The sequence below is a fragment of the Leptodactylus fuscus genome, chromosome 6 (assembly GCF_031893055.1).
Source record: "Leptodactylus fuscus isolate aLepFus1 chromosome 6, aLepFus1.hap2, whole genome shotgun sequence".
Classification (NCBI taxonomy): domain Eukaryota; kingdom Metazoa; phylum Chordata; class Amphibia; order Anura; family Leptodactylidae; genus Leptodactylus; species Leptodactylus fuscus.
Genome location: NC_134270.1, coordinates 41,061,556 through 41,088,239, shown reverse-complemented (window position 1 = coordinate 41,088,239; position 26,684 = coordinate 41,061,556). Strand labels below are relative to the sequence as shown.

At 43.6% G+C, this 26,684-nt stretch overlaps 2 protein-coding genes and 1 pseudogene across 2 annotated transcripts; 1 reads left to right on the top strand and 2 right to left on the bottom strand.

Moving 5' to 3' along the window:
- Positions 1 to 32: 32 nt before the first annotated feature.
- On the top strand, positions 33 to 3,053 carry LOC142210541 (mitochondrial import inner membrane translocase subunit Tim8 A). The gene is made up of 3 exons (XM_075279767.1): positions 33 to 90; positions 2,138 to 2,348; positions 2,721 to 3,053. Exons 2-3 carry the CDS (start codon positions 2,232 to 2,234, stop codon positions 2,883 to 2,885), a joined length of 282 nt encoding a protein of 93 aa, XP_075135868.1. The 5' UTR covers positions 33 to 90; positions 2,138 to 2,231; the 3' UTR covers positions 2,886 to 3,053.
- Positions 3,054 to 7,984: 4,931 nt separating this feature from the next.
- Positions 7,985 to 14,438, bottom strand: LOC142210554 (uncharacterized). The gene is made up of 4 exons (XM_075279809.1): positions 14,397 to 14,438; positions 11,217 to 11,307; positions 10,397 to 10,852; positions 7,985 to 8,861 (listed from the first exon to the last, which is right to left on the bottom strand). Exons 2-4 carry the CDS (start codon positions 11,263 to 11,265, stop codon positions 8,170 to 8,172), a joined length of 1,197 nt encoding a protein of 398 aa, XP_075135910.1. The 5' UTR covers positions 11,266 to 11,307; positions 14,397 to 14,438; the 3' UTR covers positions 7,985 to 8,169.
- A 4,478-nt stretch (positions 14,439 to 18,916) lies between these two features.
- LOC142209973 (uncharacterized) overlaps positions 18,917 to 26,684 on the bottom strand; it is a 41,349-nt pseudogene continuing 33,581 nt past the window's right edge.

Genomic DNA, 26,684 nt, shown 5'->3' with positions numbered 1-26,684 from the left:
GGCCATGTGATCAGACTCTTATGTGGGCGGAGCTATACTGGATTGTACGGGACAGTGCGGTGTTGTACAGAGAGAGAAGGCTGATGGAAGGTAAGGAGGAGAGGAGACAGCATGTGCGAGCAAGAGGGGGACATGGGGGTGTAAAGCTATGTGCAAGCAAGAGGGGGACATGGGGGTGCAAGCTATGTGCGAGCAAGAGGGGGACGTGGGGGTGCAAGCAAGTGGAGGGACATGCGGGGTGCAAGCTGTGTGCAAGCAAGAGGGGGACATGGGGGTGCAGGCTGTGTGAGCAAGAGGGGGACATGGGGTGTCAGCTATGTGCAAGCAAGAGGGGGACATGGGGTGCAGGCTGTGTGCAAGCAAGTGGAGGGACATGGGGTGTAAGCTATGTGCAAGCAAGAGGGGTGCAGTTGAGTCTAAATCCTAGTGGGTTAAAGGGCTGGTCCCTCTGCCACTATGATTTAGCCTGTTCTATATAAATAAACTTAATTACATTTAATGTAGATGTTAAAGGGATCCTATCATAGAAAACCTTATTTTTCGAGCTGACACGTCGCAATAGCCTTCAGAAAGGCTATTCGTCTCCTACCTTTATCAGTCGCGTTCAGCCCGCCGTTTGGTAGAAATACCGTTTGTTACCAGTATGCAAATGAGTTCTTTCGCAGCACTAGGGGCGTCCCCAATGCTGCGAGAGAACTCTCTCCAGCGCCGCCTCCTCTTCTTCAGCAACATCATCTTCAGCCTCTTCTTCCGGCGGTGGGTTGTAACTTCTAGGCCTTGGGCAGAGCAGACTGCGCATGCCCACAGGCCACGAGAAAATGACCGCTCGCCCACAGGCCTAGAAGTTACAATCCACCGCCGGAAGAATAGGAGGAAGATGACGCTCCTGACGAAGATGAAGGCGGCGCTGGAGAGAGTTCTCTCACAACATTGGGGACGCCCTCAGTGCTGTCTGAGCGCTGGGGCCCGCCTCCAGTGCTGCAAAAGAACTCATTTGCATACCGACAAGAACCGGGATTGTAGGTCGCTAATTCCTAGTGGGCTAAAGGACCTGATCCCTATGCTCACCAAAAATATAGTTTTAAGTAAAAGGAACAGGTCCCTCTGCTCACTCGATTTTAGATGGTAAAGCATAGTAGACTAAAAGACCAAGTCCCTCAGCCCACTAAAAATGCCTGGTCTTAAACAAAAGGACCAGGTCCTTCAGCCCACTTGGATCTAGCCCACTCTAACTAAGGAAGCTAAATCCGTGTGGGTTAAAGAACCAGGTCTATCTGCCTACTAGAAATAGCGAAGGCCCCCCATTTATCCCTCCACACAGTATAATGTCCCATAGCAGCCCCTCCACACAGTATAATGTCCCATAGCGGCCCCTCCACACAGTATAATGTCCCATAGCGGCCCCTCCACACAGTATAATGTCCCATAGCGGCCCCTCCACACAGTATAATGTCCCATAGCGGCCCCTCCACACAGTATAATGTCCCATAGCGGCCCCTCCACACAGTATAATGTCCCATAGCGGCCCCTCCACACAGTATAATGTCCCATAGCGGCCCCTCCACACAGTATAATGTCCCATAGCGGCCCCTCCACACAGTAGAATGTCCCATAGCGGCCCCTCCACACAGTAGAATGTCCCATAGCGGCCCCTCCACACAGTAGAATGTCCCATAGCGGCCCCTCCACACAGTAGAATGTCCCATAGCGGCCCCTCCACACAGTATAATGTCCCATAGCGGCCCCTCCACACAGTATAATGTCCCATAGCGGCCCCTCCACACAGTATAATGTCCCATAGTGGCCCCTCCACACAGTATAATGTCCCATAACGGCCCCTCCACACAGTATAATATCCCATAGCGGCCCCTCCACACAGTATAATGTCCTTATTACAAACTTTCCATCTATTTTGGGTTCAACTGAACCCAAAATTTGGGGGTTCACCAATAACTACTATTTTACTCTGGGATCTATTCAGACCTCTATTCAGAGGAGGTGTGTACATAAAACAAACAGTATTACTCATCTCCTCTGGGCTTTGGTGGGGCTCCAGTCCTCTTTGGATTTGTTCTGTAACAATAAAACTTTGTTACTACAAAATTGTCTAGATTAACATTATTACTCTTGTACACAGCTCACCCCTAAGTTTGGAGGAGAAAAAAAAACAGTGTATTTGAAGAGGCACTGGAGAAGTCGGTCAGTCATACAGAGTGTCAGTAGCCTGTAACATGGCGGACTTTGATTCGGACATTGACTTATCTGGTGTGAACGCTAGCCCTGCGGAGACGGCGGAGCTGCAGAGGATGCTGGCTGTGGAGCAACAGAAGGCGCAGATAACAGCTCAGGTGAGGCCACCAGTTACACAGTACTAGTCCGGGCATCCTTAAAGAGGAAGCCTACTACTATTAGCGTAATTGTTGCAAAAAGCGGTGTGCTGGAATTATCCCAAGGAAATACTTAGCAACTGATCTTTGCAAAAATCTAAAATTTTGCTAGATGGTTGTCAGAGCACTAATACACCTAATAATAGCGAACTGAGATTATTCTGTGATTGTTTCCAGAAAGACATCCAGATACTGTTTGGGGATTTAGCAGTCTAGTCTCCTCTTCTATGACTCTGCATCCATTGATCTTCTAAGTGCTGTTCTAACCTTGATAACAGTTCAATGTGTAAAGCTAAATTATTAAGGTCTTGCAAATCTTATGTTCTTTCCCAGATTCACAAATTGATGGACGTGTGCTGGGACAAATGTATGGACAAACCCGGTTCAAAGCTGGATTCCAGAACAGAGAGTTGCTTGGTCAGCTGTGTGGAGCGTTTTATCGACACAACCCTATCCATTACCAATCGCTTTGCTCAGATTGTACAGAAGGGAACTTAATGACCCTATACATGGACTCCTAACTGTGCCAGAGAGACCAAAATCCCTCCATTGTGGGACTGATAATTGTTACATATGACCAGAATTTATTTTTCTATCTAATTTATAAAATGATGCAAATATGTGTTTATTAAATCTCTAAACAATGTTATGTCAACTGGGCTGATGTAATAATAAATGGGAATCTTCTGTGTAGCTTTCTCTTGTTACTTTGGAAGTGAAACTGTAAGATCAGTAACCCTTGTTCACTAACTTTTCAACAAACTTTGCATAAATCAGTAGTATATGGCACAATGTAGTAAAATTAGCAGGGGAAAATGCCTTTTTTTTTTGTATCTGTCAGGGTCTTTTCCTGTCTAACCTTCCTCTCTGCCCCCCTCTGAACTGACTTTCATCAGATATTAGCTAACAGGAAATGAGATAGAGAGGGAGACACCAAAGAGAGCCGGTAAAGAGACTGCTTCCTATCTTGCGCCAAGTGCTTTATTCCCATCAGTATAATGTCCTATATGATCCTGCTAGTGTTTCCGCATGAGATAGCTATGGAGCAGATTCTCCTCTACTTTTATGCTTTCTGTAGGAGACCTCATAGCAACTATAGTCTCCACCTACCAACTATGGAAAAAATTAGACAATTAGGCCCGGTTCACATCTGTGTTCGGCAACTCCGTTCAAAATCAGTATTTGAAACCTTCAGAAACTGATTTCGAACTGTCTGCAATAAAACCCATTGAAATCAATGGGTTTTAAAAGTAATTCACATGTATCAGTTTGTGCCATTTCCGTCTGGTTTCCGCTTTTTTTTGTGCAGAGAGAAAAGTGGAACTTGCAGGACTTTGTACTAAAAATAACATTTAACACTGAGGTCTATGGAGAGTGGATTACAAACGGTAGCAAGCAATTTGTGTCCATTTTGCAATCCGTTTTTCACTCTGCACATGCGCAGAATGAAGAAGGGGGGAAGAAAAAGTATCCGCTGTGTAACCGTTTGGAATCATTTTTTTACCAAACCATTTTTCTCTTGAATCGGTTTGCAAGCGGATGAATACTAGACGCAGATGTGATCCCAACCTTAGAGAGAGACCATGCAGGTGAGAAAATTGATACAGCTGCTGAAAAAACAAACTATTACTGAAGGGGTTGTCTGGGATTAAAGATGAAGAGACAGAAACTAGGAAAAAAGCGTTCACTCTTGTGTACTCGCCACCTACATTACTGTTAGTATACAGAGAATCTGCAACGGTGATGTCACATTGACAGGACTGCCACAACCAAACAACGTTCTCATCAGACTTCATGCGACTTCATTTCCATGTGATATAGTCATGTAACAATTGCCTTACAAATTCCCCTGCCTATGTTTTTCAGGACTGTGAAGTCAGTAGGACAAATCTCTGATGCTCCTTTTTTTCCCCACAACTCCTTCATAAATGATTGACAGCCTAAACTGGCCCCGACTCCACGGCTCTGGTTTCTGTGGACAGATTCATGGAACTAAGGAGCTGATATTGTCTTAGAGACTGATCTGTTCCTTTCCTCGATTCCTGGGTAAGGCTAAGGCCCCATGTTGCGGAAACGCAGCTTTTTTTGTTGCAGATTTTGTTGTGTTTTTTTGGAGCCAAAGCCAAGAATGACTACAAGAGGAATGGGGGATATATAGGAAGTTCTTATACCTCTCCCTTCTGCTCAGTCCACAAAACGGCTTTGGTTCAAAAAACTGCAACAAAATCTGAAACAAAAAAAGCTGCTTTTCCGCAACGTGGGACTTCAGCCTAAAGAAAATTATTCTGGCAGATATCAAACTTGATCAGTATAAGAAATGTAGTCCACATTGTGCGATTATGCTCATTCCTCTCCTCCCAAGGCACAAGATATTCTAAATTTACACAATGGCTCATGTTTGTGGTAGATTTAGTGCGTCTTGCATGAAGATACTTTTTACATTACCTTATTTTGTTGCTAAAATCTTGCACTTTCTTATAATAAGTTTGGTACAAATTACTATTTTACTAAGCTATGTCCATTTTTAAAATGATACTCTAGCTATTTTTTTGTTTTTTTCAGCTATTTAACGTATGTATGGTGGTCATCAAAGTACATTCACATCTGCTATAGGTGATGCTATTGCCCGTGTCTAGCTCCAATTCTAGTACCAGTATCCATGTCTAGTTCCTGTTTGTGTGAAATACTGCAGATCTCCTAATAATATAAACCTTTTGGAACCTTAGGGAGCATTCACACGGAGTATCGCCGGGCGTGTATCACAGCCGTACACGCCGGCGTTACGGCAGACTGCCGAACACTTCCCATTCACTTCAATGGGAGCGTTCGTAACAGCGGCGTTTACGAGCGCTCCCATTGAAGTGAATGGGAAGTGGAGTTAAACGCAGTAAAAATTCGATGCCCCTTCAACCTTCCCTGGTGCTTTTTTACACCAATGACTATGCAGGGGAGGTATTTGATCGAATATACTCGCTCATCTCTAAACATGATTTTACCACAGGTCCTGATGCTGATACCATTAGAGACGTTATGGGAGTATGGAGGAGGCTATATGGAGCAGATTATGTGAGAGTTGGTATTTTCACAGAAAAAGTAGGCCAGAAATATTGGGGGCGGGGGGTTATGAGCTTTGATGAATCATAGGTCATATGGTGATAATAATACATTTTATTTATATAGTGCCAACATATTCCGCAGCGCTGTACAATTTGTAGGGTTCAAATACAGACAAAAAGATACATGACAAAGAAATAGTCATTTCACACAATGGGACTGAGGGCCCTGCTCGCAAGAACTTACAATCTATGAGGTAGAGGGGGTGACAAAAGTATTTGCAGGTTAGTTTCGGCATCGATATCCCTCCACTGTCTGAAGGGTGGTATTTGGGCCTGCGCCATTGCTGGGCTGTAAGACTCGTCCCCCTGAAAGTACTCTTCATAGCTTAGACGATGAGGCTAAACTATAAGGCTGTGTCTGATCGTGAAGAGATATTGGTACCGAAAGTAATAGAACCGATATCTCCGGCCCCCGGGCTCGTACCTGCAGTATATATAATACAACCAGTGTCCAAGGACTTGAAAGGTCCTCTTTAAGCTCTAAATAAAAATAGGTGAATGTGTTACAGATATTTATTCTTTTTGGTTCAAACCATTAATTCATATGAATGCAATAGACCTTTGCCTTAAAATACACCAATAAACAGGCCCAATAACCGTAGTAAATTTCAGCCAATGTGCATTGTAGGAATCATTTACCAATCGGATACATTCAATAGTATAAAGAAATGACCAGCCCGAGAATGATCCCAAAAAAAGTGCTCTAATACGTTTAATGCAATATTTAGGTACAAAATGAAAGACTACTACATAGTCATCATATTATTAAGTATAGTCCATATTGTCCTAGTGTTATGGAGAAAATAAAAAGACCAGTAGGCCAAACATTAGATATTACAACATGAGTGCCAAATACATTATGATGCTAGGTTCATACCTGCATTTGGGTTTCTGTTCGGGAGAAGGGAGGGACCCCCCAAATGGAAACCTAATTAAAAAAGCAGTTACTGGCAGACCCCTTAGACTATAATGGGGTCTGCGGGTTTCCACCCGAAGTGAGCAAAAAATGCGGAGAGAAAAGTGCATTTTTCAAGCGTAATAGAGAACAGAATCCCCCAGCGGAGAGCAGGCACTAGTGTGAACCGAGCCTGAAGTGTATACATGATGAGGACATATTGACCATAGATTACTGTTCCATTTTTGGTTTTTATTAAAAGGGTTTTCCAAGACTTGTGGATGACGGTCTTGGTTTAACACTCCGAACCCCAACATACCCGCCATTTGAAAAAGCCACAAATCAGTGAAGATCTGCAGCCTCTTCCGAATGCAAATTATGTCACATTGGTTGGTCACGAGAGCAGCAGCTCATTCCTAATCAAGTGTATGGTGCTGGTATTCCGTGATCAGGTACAGTGCTTACCCTTCAAGGAGCTGATCTGTGGGGGTCCCAGGTATCAGACTCTCACCAATCACATATTGATGATCCTATCCTAAGCATAGGTCAACCTGTAAATCTCTGAAAATTCCTTTAGGTCCCACGTGGTGAAACGCATAAAGAAAAAAAATGAGTCTTCTTCTGCAGACATTCAGCGTCTATATGGACAGCACCAGTGTTTCAAAGTATAATTGACGTGTTGCATTTTTCAAAAACGCAGGCATGTTATTGAAAACGCAGCTTTTCCGTTGTGGATTTTTTTCTGCAAGATGTGGATGGGAATAGTCAGAATACCATCCACTTTGCAAGTGCTGTAAAATGCAGCGTTTCAGTAACGTGGAGCTTCACATACAGTCATAAGCAATAAAACTCCCTCACCAACATTAATATACGTATATAAAGTTACAATAAATGAGTCACTACAAATCTTAGGGCGGGTTCACACCTGCGCCCGGTCTCCACTTTGCAGGTTTCAATCTTCTACCCGAGAAACTGGACAGGAGACGAAAACCGGCAGTCAATTTTCAAACCCATTCACTTGAATGGGTTTGCAAAGTGTCCACCCATGAGCGTCTTCTGCCTCTCCGTGGCGAAACCGTTTTTTTTTTTTTTTTTTAATTGGACACAAAGTTGGACATGCAGGACTTTGTGACCAGTTAAGAAAAAAACGGTTTAGCCGCGGAGACTAGAAGACGCTCACGGGTGGACACTGACTGCCGGTTTCCATCTCCTATCCAGCTTCTCGGGCAGAAGATGGAAACCCACAAAGCGGAGACCGGGCGCAGGTGTGAACCTGCCTTTAGTGGTTGCCTATAAATAAACATCTACGTTACAATGAATCTAATGAAAGTGTCAGATAACAGAAAGGTTATTGCAGATATTAATTCTTAGCTATAAGTAAGTGTTTGGTTACAAGAAATCAAGTTGAAAATTAAATAAAAAAGTTATTGCCACCAGAAAATACTCAAGAACAGGGGCTGGGGAAGGGGAAATCTATCCCGGAGCTGCTGTCAATAGAGAGATGATCACACATCAAAATATCTCCTTTTATGGTGTTCTAAAAACTACCAAAGTTTTACATCTGCAGCAAAATTTAGGTGTAATACCAATGTATGTCCACGGCTGCCAGTCACAGGCTTCAGTGGTCACGTACAGGGACCAGCTGAGGAGGGAATAAGAAAGCCCAGCCTTAGTAGAGGATCAGCAAGGTGACAAACGATGTTGGCAACAAATTTTCTGGAAGGCAGTATTACATTATATTAGCATACTTGGATTGTAATTTCTGTGGTCACTAGATCTGTTTTGCTTTTTTTATAAAATCAATTGATGAAGGGTCCTGGTCCAATCTCCTCTTCACAGTTTTTTTCTTAGGTGTACATATTGCTGTTGCTGTATTTTTTGTGGACGGAGTAGCCCTTACATCTGGGGTGCCGCTTGTACTTAACTCTGACTCGTCACTGGACATAATGTCTTGAAGCTGCTTTACTTGGAGGATGCTGTTTATCTCATCCAATTTGGTATGGAGATTATTCAATCTGAGATCAAAGACACTGCTGTGGTCATTGGAGGCCTTCTGGCTTGATAGAAGAGTTTTCTGCAGCTCCAGGAAGCTGCCCTTCACAAGGTTGTACATTTTGTTCTGGATATTCAGGCTTGCAGTAACATTCTTCTGAATGCTTTCTAGTGCCTCAAAGATATCCTTTTGCTGAGCAACTAATTGGTCTACTTGTGTCTCCAGTTGTAGTTGGGACTTGGCGGCATGTTGCGGAATGGACGCATCTTCTGTCTTGGAGTGATGGGGATCACGTGCTTTAGTAGCCATTTGAGATTTCTCATGAGATTGTGAAATTAATTTATCTTGGTGGCTGGTACTTGGCAAGCAAGTTGGTGATGGAAGTGATTTGTTCTGGCTGGGGACGATCTCGTCATCCGAATCAATAACATAGGAGGGATTCAGAAGAGGATTAGAAGAAACACATTCTCCTTGAAAATAAACAGAAGTCCAATAGTTACTAACTTCATACATGATTTTAAAAAGTTTGGTTTAAAAAAGACTCATAAAAGAATCAGTGTTTGTGTCATTGATCCCCCACTGCTCAGATTTTGATGCTTACAGAGTCCCTGATGGTCTCTACTTCTAGCAGTGACCTGAGCAGGTTTCTGGACCATCTAGAACAGGAGTGCCCAATACGTCGATTGCGATCTACCGGTCGATCGCGAAGGACATATGGGTCGATTGGGGTATGCAGCCAGGGATCCCCGGTGTCTGCTTGTTCACAGTGCAGGCTGAGAGTCATCTCCGGACACTGGCAGGCGGGGCTGCCGCAGACGCAGCCTGCCAGTGTCCAGAGATAACTCTCAGCCTGCGCTGTGAAAAAGCAGACACCGGGGATCCCTGGGCGGCCACAGAACGCCGCTGTCTCCTGCATTCACGCTCCGCGCCGACCCTGCCCACAAGCTGGCCCCGCCCACAGGCCCGCCCCGGCCCCACCCACAAGAAGTGGGTAGTAAATCTTTTGCCTTAATCAGTTTAGGAAGTAGCTCACATGCTGAAGAAGTGTGAGCACCCCTGATCTAGAACCTAAGAGTTACTCAGAACAGACTATATTTGGAGTTATTCATCAAGACTTTCATTCTCTCCATCCAATGTTAAGCCCCCCTCTCAAAATCTGCTGACTAGGCAATATGTCTTTGAGTACATCATAGACACATGTCTAATGATCTCTCACCAAGAGGTGCACTACCCAAAAGTAGCCATTAAGAGCCTTTTTTTATATAGGGAAGCACCCTTACGCCCTCTTGTGGCAAGGCCTATGGTACAATAAACAAATACTGTCTAACTTTTAGACAGGGCAAAGTTAGACTAGACAGTCATAAACTACGCTAACTTTTTCTAAGTGTCTGATGCTGTTTGTAAGTCTGGCTTAGTTTTATACTGTTTAGTCTGACTTTACACCATTTATTATTTGGTTTAGTTTCTGACAAAATTTTGTCATAATAGTTTGGTGCATTTTCCAAAATTTTGACGCATTTTTTGGCTCACAATTTTGCATATCATACTCAGCACCTTATCAACCTGTGAGCATTTACATATCTGAGACATAACTGCATGTTGAGTTTAACAGTAAGCCGACATTTATATCTGGGGGCGCCATTTTTTTTTTTGTCACTAAGAGTAATTTCTGTAAATACATTCTCTTTAACATTTAACATAACAAAGGGAAAAGTGTAGATGGATCGATGGATGGATGGATGGATGGGGAGATAGATAGATAGATAGATAGATAGATAGATAGATAGATAGATAGATAGATAGACATTACTGATGTGTGAGATGATTAGTCATTTAAAGGGCTATTCCTATAATAGACATGTATGGTATATCTATAAAGGTGATACCTGTTCCTGTCTCCAGTGCCTAAACCTTGTCCCAACATTGCTTTAAAACCCTTATCTGTATACCCTACTATATTTCGCTTTTTGTTATGGTGACGATTTACATAGTATAAAATATTTACCTAAATCTGATGAAGATTCCTCATGTATTGGTTCAGCACTTACATCCATTTTAAAGAACTGAGCCACCATTATCTGTCTCCTGGAGAAAGTTTCTAAAAGAGTCGCCATCTCGCCACCCTGCCTTTTAAAGTTATCAATAATTTGCTTAAGCTTCCTTTTATAGTCCTGCCATCTCTTCTTGCATTCATCAGTTGTGCGTTCCTTGTCACGTACTTTGTTCACTTCCCTCGCTACTTCATCCCAGATCGCTGCTTTGCTTGCAGCACTGAGTGGTGTAGGCCCAAATAGTTGGTCGATGTGTTGTAGGATTGTATCTATGAGTTTATGGATCTCTGGGTCAGAAAACCTTTCCCTTCTTTTCTTGGGTGTTTGTACTGTGATGGATCCACTGACAGACATGCTCTCCTGCAGGTGTTCTGTGTTGTCGATGGCTTGGGTAGCAAGTCTCTCTTCCTCTGTAAGATACAACAAATGGTTAATGTGATCAAGTGTAGAATTACGGCATCTATCTATCTATCTATCTATCTATCTATCTATCTATCTATCTATCTCTCTCTCTCTCTCTCTCTCTCTCTCTGTCTGTCTGTCTGTCTGTCTGTCTGTCTGTCTAGCAATAGTTGACATTCACTGTGCAGGTTCTCAGCTTTAATAGATGTCGAAACATACAAAACATGCAAGATCAGCCGAGTTACAGTATCACTTCGGTACATGGACTACTGGACGCACCACCATCAAACTCTAAAATGTGATGGGACCAGGATATCATGTCACAAAACATTGTGCTACAGCTTTACACATGTGCTTAAGCAGGTACAGTACCTTTGTTGGTGGAGGATTTTGTAGGTGTGAAAAACGCTGTGATTTTCATGAGTCTCCTTGGCTGGTCATATATGGTCCCAAGAGACAGGAGCTTGAAAATAAAATGAAGTGATAAAAACCATAGTATATGAAAAGTAATAAGAGTCCGAGCCACATGAATGAGTCTTGAAAGTCTTCTGTAGCTTCACTAGTTGTTTTTTCTTAGACCTCCCTCCTTTAGCCTATCCTACTAATATTATAAATGTGAAAGTTTGTGTGTTTGGATGTTTGGATGTTTGTGAGTTTGGATGTTTGTTCCTCAATCACGCTAAAACACCTGGACGGATTTGCGTGCAATTTTCCACAAACATAGTTTTCCCTTAGGATTGAGTCACAGGCTACTTTTGGTGCCACTAAACAACATGGCTTCCTAGCAGGAGACTCACAAAAGCAGGACTCCTAGCCCCAGCTATAGACTCACACACACTGCCTGGCATTTCCTGCCTCAACCTGCCTGCACACTCCTTACTGTCACCTCAGGAGTAGCCCTCACTCTACTCACTCACATTTACATATAGCTTTCCACTATATAACACATCACATTGTCTGTATCACTACATACACAATACAATACATCACATTGTAATTACATGTATCTCCTATCACTGCTATATACAGTACCTGATACATATATACTCCTGTACACAGGCTGTATATACTATATAATTACATGTATTACCTATCACTGCTATATACAGTACCTGATACATATATACTCCTGTACACAGGCTGTATATACTATATAATTACATGTATCTCCTATCACTGCTATATACAGCGCCTGATACATATATACTCCTGTACACAGGCTGTATATACTATATAATTACATGTATCTCCTATCACTGCTATATACAGCGCCTGATACATATATACCCCTGTACACAGGCTGTATATACTATATAATTACATGTATCTCCTATCACTGCTATATACAGTACCTGATACATATATACTCCTGTACACAGGCTGTATATACTATATAATTACATGTATCACCTATCACTGCTATATACAGTACCTGATACATATATACTCCTGTACACAGGCTGTATATACTATATAATTACATGTATTACCTATCACTGCTATATACAGTACCTGATACATATATACTCCTGTACACAGGCTGTATATACTATATAATTACATGTATTACCTATCACTGCTATATACAGTACCTGATACATATATACTCCTGTACACAGGCTGTATATACTATATAATTACATGTATTACCTATCACTGCTATATACAGTACCTGATACATATATACTCCTGTACACAGGCTGTATATACTATATAATTACATGTATTACCTATCACTGCTATATACAGTACCTGATACATATATACTCCTGTACACAGGCTGTATATACTATATAATTACATGTATTACCTATCACTGCTATATACAGTACCTGATACATATATACTCCTGTACACAGGCTGTATAACACATCACATTGTTTGTATCACAACATACACAATATAACACATAAAATCACATTTGCTAGCCCACCAAACTTTTTAAAGCACTTTTACAGTTTCACACGTCTGTGTCCGCCCAATTCTCAAATCACCGCAGACGAAGTCGCGGGTAAAAGCTAGTTAAATATAATTTTGTATCATTGACTTTACTGTATTGCCAGTCCTTAGGCCATTCAGTTTTCATTACCGTGCACTAGTTCCGTCCAATATCAATTTCTATTATGATGTGATTTTGGAAGCTTTTTGTGGTGTTGGATACGATGCCCTTTTGATTGTAAGGTATTGTTTTGTGGTGGGCACAATACTTGAATTATTGCTATGTGGAGGGACTATTTTATGTTCCCTCACCTCCCCTGGGTCTCCACTCATTATATGCTGGGGTCTGAAAAGACCCTATTGTATAATAATAGTTTGTGGTGGCATAATACGGTGAGCAGGGGCCACTGAGGGACATTATACCATGTGCAGGGGTCATTGTAGGACATAATACCGTATGGAGGGGCCACTGAGGGACATTATACTGTGTGCAGTGGTCACTGTGAGACATAATACCATATGCAGGGCCCACTGTGGGACATAATACTGAGTGGAGAGGCCTCTGTGGGACATAATACCTTGCACAGGGGCATAATACCACTTGCAGGGGCCACTGTGGGGCATAATACCATTTGGAGGGGCCACTGTAGGTCATAATACTGTGTAGAGGGGCCGCTATGGGACAGTATACTATGTGAAAGGATCGCTATGGGACATTATACTGTCTGGAGGCACTTTGGGACATTACAGTGTGTGTAAAGGGGTGTTATCCAGAGTGGGGGCCAGGTAAGGGGGCACTACACTATGTTGTAGGGGGGCCCAAATCAAAAAGTTTGCTAGGGGGCCCAGTCTTAATAATAATAATAATAATAATAATAATAATAATAATAAAAACATTTTATTTCTATATCACCAACATATTCCACAGAACGTTACAAAATGTAGGGTTCAAGTACAGACAAAAAGATCAATTTCAGAGAAATAGTCTGTTCACACAATGGGACTGAGGGCGCTGTTCACAAGAGCTTACACTCTATAAGGAGCCTGGACATATAACGTTACAGTCCAGTGCGGCATCATATCCCGTGGGGTAATGCCGGAGCATGAACAGAAAAGGGTTCATTTTAGGGATTCTAACTGCAGAATGCTTTACATTAGGAATTGTGATAGGCCTGTCTGAAGAGATGTGTCTTCAGTTGGCGCTTACAGCTGTAGAAGTTGTGAGTCAATCTGGTTTGCTAGTTACTCCCCAGGCTATGAACGTTACACACCCATGACCTGTATACTCAGTAGAGCCAGGTGTACATGCTATGGGGTGGATGAGGGAAAACAGTAGACGACTGTCCGATATACAGCTATCATAGTAAACTCAGCCCATCCTGTGATTTGGTTTATGCCTTTCCCGCCTCTGTCTCACATTCAGTAACTGGAAGTCGGAAGGGAAAATAGTTCTAGTTCTGACAAGCAAGATCAATACATTGTGATACATAAACCTCTATGCTCACTAGCTGGCAGGATTTGGGTTTGCCCTTCATTCCTTGCACACCGACATACCCATCCCACCCACCCAAAATAATAAAATAACTACAATATACAGTGTAGCATTGAACTTACCACGTCTGCTTCAGAGAACTCGAGGAAAACCGAGGCGGCTTCTTTCACTTTCACAATGAGTCATGAATTCATTAACTGTTTACTGTTCACGCCCCACACCGAGCAGATTCTAACTTTACTTACCCCATGTACTTTGTCCAAGTCGATACTTAGTTACATGTTACATGTCTTTTAACCCCTTAATATCTTGAGCATTTTCTGCATTCGAAGATTTTTAAAAATTTTATTCTGTTGAAGTGAGATTTAACTCCTAAGCACTACATTGCTACTGTACATCACAGAAGTGAATTATTGGGAATCCCATGCCCACTTTGCGGTAAAAATTGCAGGGCGTACATGCTGCGATTTCCAAAACCGGCATGGCACAGCGTGTCAATTATATCTACAGAAATGCCAGCAGCTTCCCCGTAGGAATAATGGTAATAGAAAGTCCGCGGAGTAAAACTCTGTGAACTTTCTGTTCAAAGCGCTGCGGGAAGAACCGTGATGCATTCCCACCACGGGTTTTCCTGCATTGCTTTAGCGCTGCGTATCATCCCGTGGGGCCTTAGCCTAAGGGAGGGCAGAAAAGAAGTTAATATAACAAAAGAAACTATACTCACCTGTACTAGGCACTGCATCCCACCTGCAATGACGTATCCAAACACCCACATATGACCACTAATGCCAGTGATCAGACTCCAGCCGCTACTTTATCTTTGGGCTGCCAAAAAGGAAGACCGTTGCTAGGAACCAGTACCCTACAGCTGGGATGTTGGGACCTAGGACAGGTGAGTATGGCTTCTTTTATTATTTTAACTCCTTCCTGACCCACCCTTTGAAGGAAGTCTGTCAACAGGAAAATTCGTACACATTGGGGAGAGTGTGTGCCTACATCGGCGTACGGAGACTTACAAGTCATTCCTGGTCTGCTAGGGAATATGGGTAAAAATTCTCCAGGATGTAATTAGGAGAACAGTGCCTCTGTATGCTGCCCTCTAGTGGCAGCTCCCTTAACATCATACATGACTCAGTTAATAAGCCTTACTGATGTGATGCGGGATTTATTGCCAAACCAATATTTCTATTCCAAAAGGAACAGATTCCCAGCTATGGACAGCGCTGTTTCAGCCTTTTGGGCCTCCTCAGCATAGCGTAGGGATACTGGTTTGGCAGATTGCAAATTTGGAAAATTGTGATCAAAGTTATCCCAGTAACTTGCAGTGAGAAAGGGAAAATCAAAAAAGGCAGTGTTCTTTATCCTTCGTTCAAATCTGTGTTCGGGGAGTCTGCATGGGCTGTGCAGTGACCTCATAGACTATAATGGGGTCTGTGTGTTTGCCGTGTGCTGCCTGCACAAATCATGTGGGCAGGAAAGTAGATTGTGAAGTACTTTACTGTGCGCATGATCCCTGGGAAGATCTGGCAGCAAGCACACAGACCCCATTATAGTCTATGGGTCCGTGTGCTTTCACTGGCACACCAATATTCCGTTTGGGCGGTCCTTATGCGGACTCCTCCGGATGGAATACCAACGCAGATGTGAACGAGGCCTTAGTATAAAACTAACCCATGGGGTGAGTCTATCAGTAAGAAAAGCAATCTACAGCACAGAACAAAGCCTGGGGAAGATAAACACCCTAAAATCCCTTTTCGCCTAATTTACAAATGAATAAAACTGCAATTTTCTTGATAATGGAGCTGCAATGTTGAATGACAAAGGCATATTTGGAAATGTTCTACAAGGTTCTGAGATTACTTTGATATTGCTTTTTTCCTACTAATGGACTTCCTCATGCGGGTTAGTTTTGGGGTCAGTTCACATGGAGTTTTTTGGTCAGGATTTTGAGGCTGTATCCGCCTCAAAATCCTGACCAAAATAACGTTTCCCATTGAAATCAATGGGAGCCACTCAGGCGTTTTTTCCCAGAACAGTTTCTTCCAGCTCCCGGCAAAAAAAAGCGAGGTGCTCATTCTTCAGGCCGAGTTGCCTCGCGATTCGGCCTGAAGACACTCCCTCCTCCAGACTAGGCCCATTCATTGGGCCTAATCCGGAGCTGAGTGCGCGGCTGGATGCTGGTGCAGTGCATCGTCTTTCAGTCGCGGCTACCCGGTTTTTGGACCTTCTACTAAAGCACACTGCTTTTTTGGTTTTCCCTTTGTCACATCTTAAAAACCCTAGTTTTTTTATGTCAATATAGCCATATGAGGGCTTGATTTTTTTTTTTGTTTGGAACAAGCTGTATTTTTGTTTTGTGCCATCTTAGGAGGCATATAGCTTATTGATACCATTTTCACTTTCCTAAGTTGGATGGAAAAAAAATTTCATTTCAAATTCAAATTTAACATTGTGTAGCATAATAATATAATATTACATTTATTGAATGGACAAGTAGTTACAGCAGTACCACATTAATATAATAATTTCTTTATGTTATACTACTTTTCACAATGAAATCAATTATTCGGCAAAATTCATTTGTTTTAGAATCTCTATATTCTGAGAGTCATAACTTTTTTATTTTTTTGTGTGGAAGCTTGTTTTTTGTGGGATGAGCTGTAGCTTTTATTAGTACTTTTTTGGAGTTATATGCTACTATTTGATCACTAATTCAATTTCTTGCGCAGGTAATGTAATCAAAAATCTCAAATTGTATTTTTGTTTTTTATCTTTATTGTATATGGCATTCACCCAAGGGCGCAACTTGAAGGGGTGCAGCGGGTGCAATCGCACCTGGGCCCAGGAGCCTTATCTACCACTGAGTCCATAAGCCTGGGGGTTGAAGGCTGATTAAACTTCTTTAGGCCAGGGACCCATTGGTCGGTAACATGGTGATTTGCCCACGGTGGACACGTCGCAGGACAAATCGCAGCGTTTTACAGTAACTGCAAAGTGGATGGGATTCTTGTGAATCCCATGCCCACTTTGCGGTAAAAACCTCCATGTCCGACTTTGTGTCCAGCTAAAAAAAACGGTTTCCCTGAAGATAGGCCGCAGGCGGTCACGGGCGGTCACCTTCACAAACCCATTCAAGTGAATGGGTTTTAAAGCTGACCGCCGGGTTTCTGTCCCCTGTCCAGTTTCACTGGGACTGAAGATGGAAACCAGGCAGCATGCACACACCAGACACAAGTGAGAATTAAGCATAAAATGAAATGACCTATGTTTTAACTTTTTTTAATGTTAACCATATTTTTTCTAAATGCCATGTCATTATATACATATAGATAAAATCCATCAGTTTTCACTCTGGCTACTAAGCCTAATAATAGACAGACACTTTTTGTTCTGTGGATTTTTTTGCACGCCACCTCATTTTCAGCACTAACACGATTACATTGAAAGGAGATATCTATATTTAAGTAACCACCGTTCATAATAGTTGATGGTCACAGCTTATCAACTCCCCATCTTTGCACAATGACCTCTGCACAGGTCATAGTGCATTCATCTGGACTGTAATGGTACAGAAAGTCACAGTATAGCCCTGGCTTAAGTATTAGGGTAAGTTCACACGGTTGTTTGGTCCAGAACCTGAGGCGGAGGCTGCCTCATGTTCTGGACCAAAATACAGGTAGCTGCGACTGGAGTCGCACACTCTGCTCCATATTAGGCCCAAATAAATGGGCCTAGTTGAAAGGAAGTGTCAGATGTCGCGAGGCGAATCCAACTGAAAGAAGGAGCATGTCACTTCTTTTTTCCGGGAGCCGGAACAAACAGCTCCCGGAAAAAAGAACTGATCGGCTCCCATTGATTTCAGTGGGAGCCGTCTTTTTGATTAGGATTTTGAGGCCTCAAAATCCTGACCTAAAAACCCTGTGTGAACTTACCCTTACATGGGCTGGGTCCACAACAACAGTAGCTGCCGATAGACATTCTACACTCACTCATCATAGGGGGAACTATTTAAACTTACATCACTTCAGAATCAGAGCACGGCCTACATTTCCATCCTGGTCTATCATAATCCCCAAACATGGCTGTTTTACTCTTACATATCCTCTTACCCTGCACAGCTACATAATATCTCCAAGGCTGCCATTGTCTAAGGGTAAGTTCACACAGGGTTTTTTGGTCAGGATTTTGAGGCCGTATCCGCCTCAAAATCCTGACCAAAAAGACAGCTCCCATTGAAATCAATGGGAGCTGATCAGTTCTTTTTTCCGAAATGCTCATTCTTTCAGGCGGATTCGCCTCACGAAGACACTCCCTCCCGACTAGGCCCATCCATTTGCGCCTAATCCGGAGAGCAGTGCATGACTGGATGCCGATGCACTGCCCCGACATCCGGAACCTGAGGCGGTCAGGTTCCGGTCCAAAAAACACCATGTGAACTTACCCTAAAACTCACATAGCAGCCCTATAGGACTTGATCCTACCTGTACAGGACAAATATTAGAGGGAGCTCCATGCATCTAAAAGTAACCCCACTATCCCCTTCTCCTACGTAACCTGTATGTATTTTATGAGAGTTTTTGTTTGCACCTCCCATGAACCATGTTGGCATAAAAATAACGAAACACAGATTTTGAGTGCACTTTTATTGATTTTTAGATTGACTATATAGAGGTATTGTATATGTAGACTGTGACATACAGTATATAGTAGAGAAGCTTTGTATAGGTAAAGCACTGAGGGATCACTCATCCTCTGTACACCTCTCCAGAAGCTGTTTCAGAAATTTGTGCACAGACAATGGTGGCGCTCTAGCTATTCCTACAACTTTGATCCTATTAGGATCCCAAATACAATCTTCTTCTAATCCACTGCTCACCATGCCACAGTACTCAGGCACCCAGGCAGTATCATATCCTTCTTTATGCCATGCTGCCTGCAATGGATGACCTTGATAGTCTATCATCTTCACTCGCCCTACATTCACTCTCAGCTTTAGGATAACCTGATCCCAATGATCTCCTAAAGGATAGTTTGCTGCTTTGTTTATATCTCTGCTGACGTAGACTCCTTTCCCTAACATGCCACCACGTGATCTCTTGAAACCATTCTCAATAATCTGCATCGCCGCTTCTAAGGTGGTGCCATGGTACATCACATAGATCTTCTTATTCTTTGGCCTATCATTGCTGAGAAGGGACATTTCGTGAAAGCCAGGTAGGCTCTCCGCTTCCCAGAAATCTTCACAATATCCACTGGCCATGTTGCCTGTAATAAAAAATATGTATTAGAATTGTACTGAAATATACTATATCTAAGGTTACCTAGGTTCAAATCTTGCCAAGGACAACATCTGCAAGGAGTTTGTATGTTCTCCCCGCGTTTGTGTGGGTTTCCTCCAGGTACTCTGGTTTTCTCCCACACACCAAAGACATACTGATAGGGAATGTAGATTGTGAGCCCTATATGGGACAGTGACTGTCAATGTCTATAAAGCGCTGTGGAATATGATGGCGCTATATAAGTAAGCATAATAAATAAATACGTTAAGGGATTGTCAGGTGTAAGCCGATGGCCGGCCAGGTAATGGAGGGGGTGAACATCTCACCCAGACTACTAAGGTGGGTGAGAGGAGAAAACTCCAGAAAGAACGTTTCTCAGCAGATAATTATTGTCTGCTGAGTGTTATTTCAAAGTTCCGGTTACTGGGCTGGATTTTTTAGGCATGGCAGGTAGGTTGGTAGTGGGACCTGTCATTCCACCCCCTCCAGTCCACACTTTGGGGATGTTCCGGCAGCGACTCAGCTGCTGAGAGTCTCCTCTTCAAGGAGGCTTAAGAAGCCAGCTCCAACAGCAGACTTTGGCAGAGTTTGGCTGGGGAGCCAAAGAAAGAGGTCCTATTTTTGGAGCTGTGTCCTGAGTGATTCTACTGGCTTTTGATTTCTGTTATTCTAGGTGAGGTAACCTATTCTATGTTTAGTTAGAGCCTAGCCGAGCAGGGATTTATTTTTGTATTGTTTCCTTTTGTTGCTGCGCTACCTTTTTGAGTGAAAATAAACTCTTCCTTTGTTTTGGACTAAAAAAAAACTGGACTTTTGTGTCTATGCCACCCCACCGAGCAACTCCAGACCCTGACACAAGTCATACAAGAAGCTTACCAAGTACACTTTTACAGTTTTGGTTGTGATGACCTATTCTGTCCAATGGACATTGCGGCATTTACTGCTGCGACATTACAATTCCCTGCCAATCATATTATCTCCCCTCAAGCTTCTCCAATACCCTTAGACAGAACATGCCCAGTCATTTGGCTGGTGCAACATCATGCCGCACCGGTAAATTGTTCCAGTCACATAACTATTGGGTGTGACAGAGTCCAAATTAAAAATAGTCTGTTAATTCCTAGCTCAGCAAATCAGGGTATGGCTAGAGCAGGGGTGGGCAATTAATTTTCCCATGGGGCCGTATAAGAAATTGAAACTATGCTAGAGGGCCGTGCCACGACAAATTCTGCTCCTCCCACTTCTACGTTGACTCCGCCCATTCCCAATCATCTTTCCATGTGCTCCCACAAAGTATAATCCTCCTACAGTCACCCGTACACTATATGCCCCCACATTGTAATGTTCCCTTCCAACTGCCCCACAGTATTAAGCCCCTCTCCTGGTGCCCCAGTATAAACTGGTGGAAACTAGAGGGGACATGAAACTGGAGCAGCTGTAGGGGGACATTAAACAGTGGGGGTAGTTGGAGGGTGGCAATAAATTGACAGCTGGAGCGGGACATGGAACTGGGGGCAACTAGAGGGGGACATTAAAATCGGGAAGCTGGAAGCAGACATTAAACTGTAGGGGTAGCTGGAGGGTGACATTAAACTGGGGGCAACTAGAGGCAGACAGGTCCCCCTACAGCTTCCTCCACGGTTTAATGTCCCCCCAGTCTGTGCCTTCTTCATCTACCCCCAGTTTCATGTCCCCCCCCCCTCCATTTCTCCCTCAGTTTCATACCCCCCTTTATTTTCCCCATTTCATGTCCTCCCTCCATCTCTCCCCCAGTTTCACACATATAGACACGCACACATACAGACACATATAGACAGACACACATATAGACAGACACACATACAGACACATATAGACAGACACACACATAGACAGACACACACATACAGACACACACATACAGACACATATAGACAGACACACATATAGACAGGCACACATATAGACAGGCACACATATAGACAGACACACATATAGACAGACACACACAGAGACACATATAGACAGGCACACATATAGACAGGCACTCACTCTCTCTCTCTCCCCCGCAGCTCACCTTACATCTCTGAGTACTTTATGACACGCTTCACATCTCCATCTTCGGCCGGCACTAAGACACGCCCCCTAGACACGCCTCCCTAGTCAAAGCTGTGCGGGCCGGACTGAATCATGCAGAGGGCCGGACTTTGCCCAGGTCTGGGCTAGAGCCTCATTTAGTGTAAACACCACAATTTTGCGGCGTTTAACAGTATTTGCAAAGTAGATGAGATTCTAGCTAATTCCATTCACACACAATGCAGAAAAAAAAATCTGCAGCAGATATGCATCCATTGAAAATCCCAGTATGAAGGTTATCACTTTGCCAAGCTGCTTTGGCTACCCGCAATCATCCCTCTAACCATTCACTCACCACCTGTGAGTACCCGGGTTCATAGGATAACATGAAACAAGCTTTAGAAATTTTATATATTAACCCGCGTGGGTCAGTACTAGCCGCTAAAGTATGCAGAAAATATATATATACATATATATATATATATATATATATATATATTGTAAGCCGATGGCTGGTCAGGTAATGGAGGGGGTGTACATCTCACCCAGACTACTAAGGTGGGTGAGATGAGAAAACTCCAGAAGGAATGTTTGTTCTCAGCAGAAAACATTTGGTAAATGCTCAGTATTGGGCTGAATTTTTAGGAATGACAGGTAGGTTGGTAGTGGGACCTGTCAGTCCACCCCCCCTCCAGTCCACTCTTTGGGGATGTTCCGGCAGTGACTCAGCTGCACAGAGTCTGCTCATCAAGGAGGCTTAAGAAGTCAGCTCCAGCAGCAACACTTTGGCAGAGCTTGGCTGGAGAGCCAAAGAAAGAGGTCCTATTTTTGGAGCTGTGTCCTGAGTGATTCTACTGGCTTTTAGATTTCTGTTATTCTAGGTGAGGTAACCTATTCTATGTTTAGTTAGAGCCTAGCCGAGCAGGTATTTATTTTTGTATTGTTTCCTTTTGTTGCTGCACTACCTTTTTTGAGTGAAAATAAACTCTACTATTGTTTTGGACTAAAGAAACTGGACTTGTGTGTCTATGCCACCCCACCTAGCAACCCCAGACCCGGACAATATATATATGGCAAACACAGGTGAAACAAGGAATACGGTACAGAAACAGAATAGGGTTAAAGAGAAGCATGAATACCAAGAGGAGTTTGCATATAACTCCTTGCCAGACAACAGTGGATATCAAGTCATGGGTTTGACAGGGTCATGGCAATGTTTCCATCGTGTAAACACCAGGATTGACCCCCCTAGATCCCCTTGGGTGGGGAGTTGAGTACCTGGGCCTTTTCCATGCTTCCAACGCTGCAGCGTTTGGATTTGACGCGTGCGTTCAGGTCTTGCGCATCCGAGGAATTTTTTGGTGTGACTGTAGGATGCTCCCCTCATAAATTATCATAATTTTACTATATTTTCTTTGATGATCTGCTGTGGACACAATACACATCTCTCCAGGAGCTTCCCTGCTGTGATAACGAAGTTACACTTGTATTCAGGGAGGGGAGGGGTTTGTATGCAGACATCAAGTCTGCCATGGTCTGAGGGGTAAAAGTGTGATATCAATCATCCATGAATGGAATCCACATCTAAGATTCATCCCACTTGGCTGATCCTGTACCACACCTGCCCCTTTTACAGCGTGCTGAGAGAAAGGAGGACCCCATGTCCATATTCCTCATGCACCTTTTTGGCCTCCTCATTGCTGTGGGCCCTGCCAGGCTTATGCAGGATGTCATAATTGTATTGCTGAAGCACCAGGCTCCAACACAACAACCGCCCAATCTGGCCTGCTATGTTTTATCCAGATCAAAGGGCTGTGATCCATCACCACAGTGAAGTGGCGCCCGTACAACTAAGGGCCTGTGCACATGGAGTTTACGTGCGTGCATTTTAGCATAATACACATGCATAAAATACACGTGTAAAAATAGCAGTCCCATTGACTTCAATGGAAATTTTTCCTGTTCTATGAGTCCCCTGTGTGTTCTGGCCCTGAGCAATTGCCCAGACCCCCCCCCCGCAACACTGGCCCTGATTACCTCAAATTCATAATCATTAATAGACTATTTAACACAGAAAGTTGGGGGTTCCTTTTACCCCATACATAATTTTCTAGGGGATAATACTTTCCAGAGGGACCAAATCGGGTTGCACCAGAGAAACATCAGCCCCAGTGTCCCGAAACCCCATGACCACTTTATCCCCCACAGTGACCTGTTGACAATTGGTATTGGATTGAGCCCCTCCCAACCAAATACACAGAAGAGTCAGCTTCTGTGGCCTGGCAAGCAGGGGGTTCTTAGGGCGGTTAGGGCACTCCGCCTTGAAATGCCCTGGCTGGTTACAGGCGAGACATGAGCTTAGAGGGGGGTTGCTGGGGCACACAGAGACAGGGGGAGTAGAGGGGCCACTCGGGACAGAGTTCGTCTTACCCGACTTGAAGACAGGAGGCTGTGGTGAACTCCTGCCTGGCCTCTCCTTCCAGCTTGGAGATCTCTGCAGTGTTGTTTCTCCCTTGGCCTCCCTTGGCATCCGGTTGGCTACATAGGAGTCAGCAAACTTTGCCGCTTGGTCTGCTGTTTTAGGTTCCCGGTCGCATACAAAATGGCAGACCTCTGGAGGACAAACATCGAGGAACTGTTCTTTGATCATAAGATCCGCAAGGTCCTCAAAGGTGGTAATAGAAAGTACTCTTAACCATTGCCGAAATGTAGTCCCTAAGCTGTGCACAACATCAGCATAGCTACTTGTGGGGTCCCACTTTACACTTCGGAACCTTTGGCGGTACATCTCTGGCGGGAGGGTGTACCTTTTTATTAGGGCCTCCTTAATGGCATCATAGTCCCCATCCAACTCAGGTGATAGGTAAGCAAAGACTTCCAGGGCTTTGCCTTTTAACCCTGGAATTAAATACCGTGCCCACTGCTCACGGGGCAAATGGTATTGCTGGCAGGTTCTCTCAAATACCTGCAGAAAAATGTCCAAGTCCCCATCCTCCTCCATGACAGGGAAGTTCTCCTGGTGAGGCCTCTGTGTATGGACATCCTCAACTTGGGTCTGGGGAGAGTTGCTATTCCTCTTCAGCCAAGCCATCTCAAATTGAAACTCCCTCCCAGCCTGAGGTTCTGCTGATATTGAAGGATCAGCTGCAAGTGTGCACTAGAGTCACTGGGGCCCAGCTGTTGTAAGGCCACTTGTAAAGAAAAGTCCCCCCCCCCTTCCCCCCCCCCCTTTGATGTCTGCAGGGGGTTGCCTGCAAACATCAAGGGGATATGCAAATCTATTTTCCAGGATGTAATTAGGAAAACAATGTCTCTGTTCCCTGCCACTAGGACAACGAACAGAGATCAAGTCTGCAAGGGTCTACCACAAGCAGCATGTCAATTATACCTGCAGAAACATTGGTCTTTTCATCATAGGAAAACTCTGTAGACTTTCTATGAAAAAAAAAGTGATGTGTTTCCGCTGCTGACTTTTCCGCAGCGCTTTTTGGCTACGGCTCGCTACATGGGGCCTTACCCTAAAATAACTGGCTGCAAGTCCCAACCACCAGAGTGGGACTTACAGAGACAGGCAAGTGGTACGGCTCAATACTGGTTCCGTAACAACAACAGAAGTGAATTGGAGTTATGGAAACAGTGTAGCTCCACCATGCAATGCTTTTTCCGTAGCTCCCATTCTTTTATGATAGTTATGGGAACAACATGAACCATTACTGCAGGCCTGTTTCCATAAGTCACACCTTGGCGGTCAGGACTTGAGGTCAGTGATTTGCCAAGATGAGAATAACCCTGTAAGTTTCTTATATTATGCCTACCTTTTAATGTATGTTTGAGTAGTTACAAGTAATGGAAACAGAATTGCAAAGTATTTGGGGATTGGAATCCCTTTTTTATAATGCTAAGTAGGTCTTGGTGACCTGAGAACACTTTGAAAATATACTAATGTAGTAATACAATGTAATATCATACGGTAGTATGTGAATATTATCCATATAATCTATACATTCTACTAATATAATCCAGTTACTGTACCTAGTGCTATAGCACAGTGACACTTCTATTGTGACGTCTTTGTTTTTCCTTAGCAGTGAACTGAAAGACATTAACATGAAATCGGTTAGGGTACGTCTAAAAACTTTAAGCAGTTTATATATCCACAAACGCTACTAACCCCACACATTGCAGTACCACTTCTAACAGGCAGATGGCAGGATTCAATGGGTTCTAACTAGAGATGAGCGAACACTATTCGAAACAGCCGTTTCGAATAGTACGCTCCCATAGAAATGAATGGATGAAGCCGGCACGCGGGGGGTTAAGCGGCCGGTCACTGGCAAAGACTGTGTGCCAGCCGCGTCCATTCATTTCTATGGGAGCGTGCTATTCGAAACGGCTGTTTCGAATAGTGTTCGCTCATCTCTAGTTCTAACTGTTATGAACAAGGTAAAGGGAGTGCCGAAAACAAAGCAGAAAAAGTAAGTTCAATATGATAAACCTGGTATTATATTACATTAAAACTCTCAGCCTCCGATTTCGTTTAAATATTTTTTTCATGAAACAGTATAAGGCTGAGGCCCCGTGTTGCGATAAAGCTGCATTTTTTGTTGCGGTTATTTTTAGCCAAACCCAGGAGTGGATTGTGCGGTAGGTAGAAGTATAAGAACTTCCTATAGATTTCCCATTACATTTGTAGTCAGTCATTCTTGAGTTTGGCTCATAAATCTGCAGCAAAAAAAGTCGCGTTTCCACAACGTGGGGTCTTAGGCCGGGGCCCCACGGGCCGGAAACGCCGCAAGAAAAATCACGGCGTTTAACAGTATCTGCAAAATGGATGGGATTCATGCGAATCCAGTTCCCACTTTGCAGTTCAACCTGCAGTGCGGATATGCTGCGACTTCCAAAACCGGCATGTTTTGCAGCATGTCAATTATATCTACAGAAACGCCAGCGGCTTCCCCGTAGATATATTGGTAACAGAAATTCCGCAGAGGAAAACTCTGTGAACTTTCTGTTCAAAGCCCTGCGGGATGAACCGCAATGCGTTCTCGCTGAGGTTGTTCCACTTTAGCGCAATGT

What these genes read in the sequence shown, in the direction of transcription:
- LOC142210541 (XM_075279767.1), top strand. Translation starts at nt 2,232, where the DNA reads ATGGCGGACTTTGATTCGGACATTGACTTATCTGGTGTGAACGCTAGC. An exon ending in AGGCGCAGATAACAGCTCAG is followed by an intron (nt 2,349 to 2,720) that starts GTGAGGCCACCA and finishes GTTCTTTCCCAG; the next exon opens with ATTCACAAATTGATGGACGT.
- LOC142210554 (XM_075279809.1), bottom strand. Translation starts at nt 11,265, where the DNA reads ATGAAAATCACAGCGTTTTTCACACCTACAAAATCCTCCACCAACAAA. An exon ending in AAAATCCTCCACCAACAAAG is followed by an intron (nt 10,853 to 11,216) that starts GTACTGTACCTG and finishes TGTATCTTACAG; the next exon opens with AGGAAGAGAGACTTGCTACC. An exon ending in GGAATCTTCATCAGATTTAG is followed by an intron (nt 8,862 to 10,396) that starts GTAAATATTTTA and finishes TTTATTTTCAAG; the next exon opens with GAGAATGTGTTTCTTCTAAT.